The 2067-nt window shown below is 44.5% G+C and overlaps 1 protein-coding gene across 6 annotated transcripts in view; it reads right to left on the minus strand.

The window, feature by feature from the left end:
• The window catches only part of ZNF268 (zinc finger protein 268), a 27639-nt gene extending 27067 nt beyond the window's left edge, over nucleotides 1-572 (minus strand). For 2 of the 6 annotated variants that reach the window (XM_011982198.1, XM_011982200.1), the window contains exons 1-2: nucleotides 360-572; nucleotides 20-104 (exon numbers count right to left, since the gene is read on the minus strand). In XM_011982198.1, coding sequence (XP_011837588.1) covers nucleotides 20-52 — 33 coding nt within the window. In that variant the 5' untranslated portion in view covers nucleotides 53-104; nucleotides 360-572. The remainder of the gene's footprint in view (nucleotides 1-19; nucleotides 105-359) is intronic. The other 4 variants (XM_011982199.1, XM_011982201.1, XM_011982202.1 and 1 more) reach the window with 4 other exon arrangements.
• Between the last annotated feature and the right edge of the window lie 1495 nt (nucleotides 573-2067).

The following is a 2067-nucleotide window of genomic DNA, read 5'->3' on the forward strand; positions in this document are numbered from 1 at the left end:
AAAGAAAACCCCTACTCACCCAAATAGAGGCTGTTCGGACCCTGGTGGCCATCCCTACGGTCACTTTTGTGTGCTTCGCTGGAGGTGACAGGACGCAAGGGATACTAGAAGAGAGAGCACAGTGAAGAAAGCGGTCTCCCAGCAGTCCCCAAACCCAGGCGGGTCCGAGGCACCAGGGCTGCCTGCCATTCTCGGAGCTGAGGCTCCTTCCCGCCCACAGCCTCGGGATTCACCATCTCCACCCCCTCACCAACACACAGGTTAGGGTCAGGCAACAGCCCCGGGTCTGCAGCAGGAGAGAGTTAAGGCAGATTAGTTCTGTCCCGTCCCGCCGCCTTGGAACTGGAGGAATTCCGCGCCTCCGGCTCCTCCAAACCCTGAAGGGGCGGCAGGATAGAGTCCGGGGTGCTGCCTCCACCTCCGAATCTGCAGCCAGAAGGGTTCGCAACCACTCCAGACTCGGGTGACCCGGTGACCTCGACGGGTGATGAACGCTATCTGCGGAACAAGGCTCTCACCGTGGGCGCAGAGCAATGGCGGCCGTTACGTGTGTCGCACAGGAATTGCGTCATTGAGAGGCGAAGGCGAAAAACTACAACTCCCAGAGACCTCTGCGAGGAGTTAATCCGGCACCGGAGGGCCCCGGCCAAGGGCCACCGGGAGGGGGCGCGCTAAAGTGACCTGACAGCTCAGGCCCTCCTGGCACAGTCCCTGAGCTCCCATACTTGGGAGTTTTAAATTATAGAGAGAATCAAAATACTTGACACCAATTGCTCAACGGTTAGAGGGATGTAAATTAGGTTACAAGTATTCTAGCCCATGCTTTACTGAAATGGTAAAAGGCTTATTTTGCTTCACACTTTAATAACAAAGATTCATAAAATTCCCATTACATGTTAACATAAATAATATTTTAATGAAAATTACATATATTTTACAAAAGAAAAAATTGAGTAAGGAGTGGCTTCGTTTTATGTTTAAGTCTTTTCTGACTTACTAGAAAGCTGGATTCTCATATCTGCTTCTATGTTTAATCTGTTGCATATGTTGTTTTTGTTAAAGTATATAAAGATACAAGTCGAACAAGAGATAGGTTTGTTAGTGTACAATCTTAAGCCATGCAGATGCACTTTTTCTACTGTATTACATAAAATCCATTGGTCTACATTGCACTCTGAATGGATTCTTTTATCATGCATGATTTCATAACATCATGCATTGCCCAGTTGGAAAATATCAGTTTAGTGAGCTTTGCAGATCTTGCAAATGTCAACACATTTCATTATACAAAAAGAATTATTAGGCTGGTACAAAAGTAATTGCGGCTTTAATGGCAAAAGATGCAATTACTTACTTTTGCACCAACTGAAAATATCCACTAACATCATTATTGATCTTAAGTATTGGGAAGGGGTGACATTCACAAAGGCAGATACAAGTTTTCTAAAATTCTTTTGTTTTTGGCTTTTAAAAACTTTTATAAATTTATGGGATACAAGTATAATTTTGTTACATGCATCAATTGTGTAGTAGTGATGTCAAGGCATTTAAGGTATCCATGCCCTATTGTACGTTATATGCATTGTACCATTTAGGTAATTTATCATTGTCCCTGAAACCCCCCAACACCTTTTGAGTCTTCATTGTCTATCATCCCACACTCTTCATCCATGTGTACATATCCTTTAGCTCATACTTAAAGTGAAAACATGTATTTTTCTTTCTGTGCCTGAGTTGTTTCACTGAAGATAGTGGCCACTAGTTCCATCCATGATGCTGCAAAAGACAATTTCATTCTTTCTTATGACTGAATAGTATTCCATTGTGTATATATAACACTGCAAGCTCCGCCTCCCAGGTTCACGCCATTCTCCCGCCTCAGCCTCCCGAGTAGTTGCGACTACAGGCGCCCACTGATTTTTTTCAAAAAATCAGAGCGCATCTCCCCCTCCAAAGGAACACAGCTCATCGCCAGCAATGGAACAAAGCTGGACAGAGAATGACTTTGACGAGTTGAGAGAAGAAGGCTTCAGTTGATCAAACTTCTCAGAGCTAAAGGAGGAACTA

The sequence above is a fragment of the Mandrillus leucophaeus genome, unplaced genomic scaffold, assembly GCF_000951045.1.
Source record: "Mandrillus leucophaeus isolate KB7577 unplaced genomic scaffold, Mleu.le_1.0 Scaffold237, whole genome shotgun sequence".
Classification (NCBI taxonomy): Eukaryota; Metazoa; Chordata; class Mammalia; order Primates; family Cercopithecidae; genus Mandrillus; species Mandrillus leucophaeus.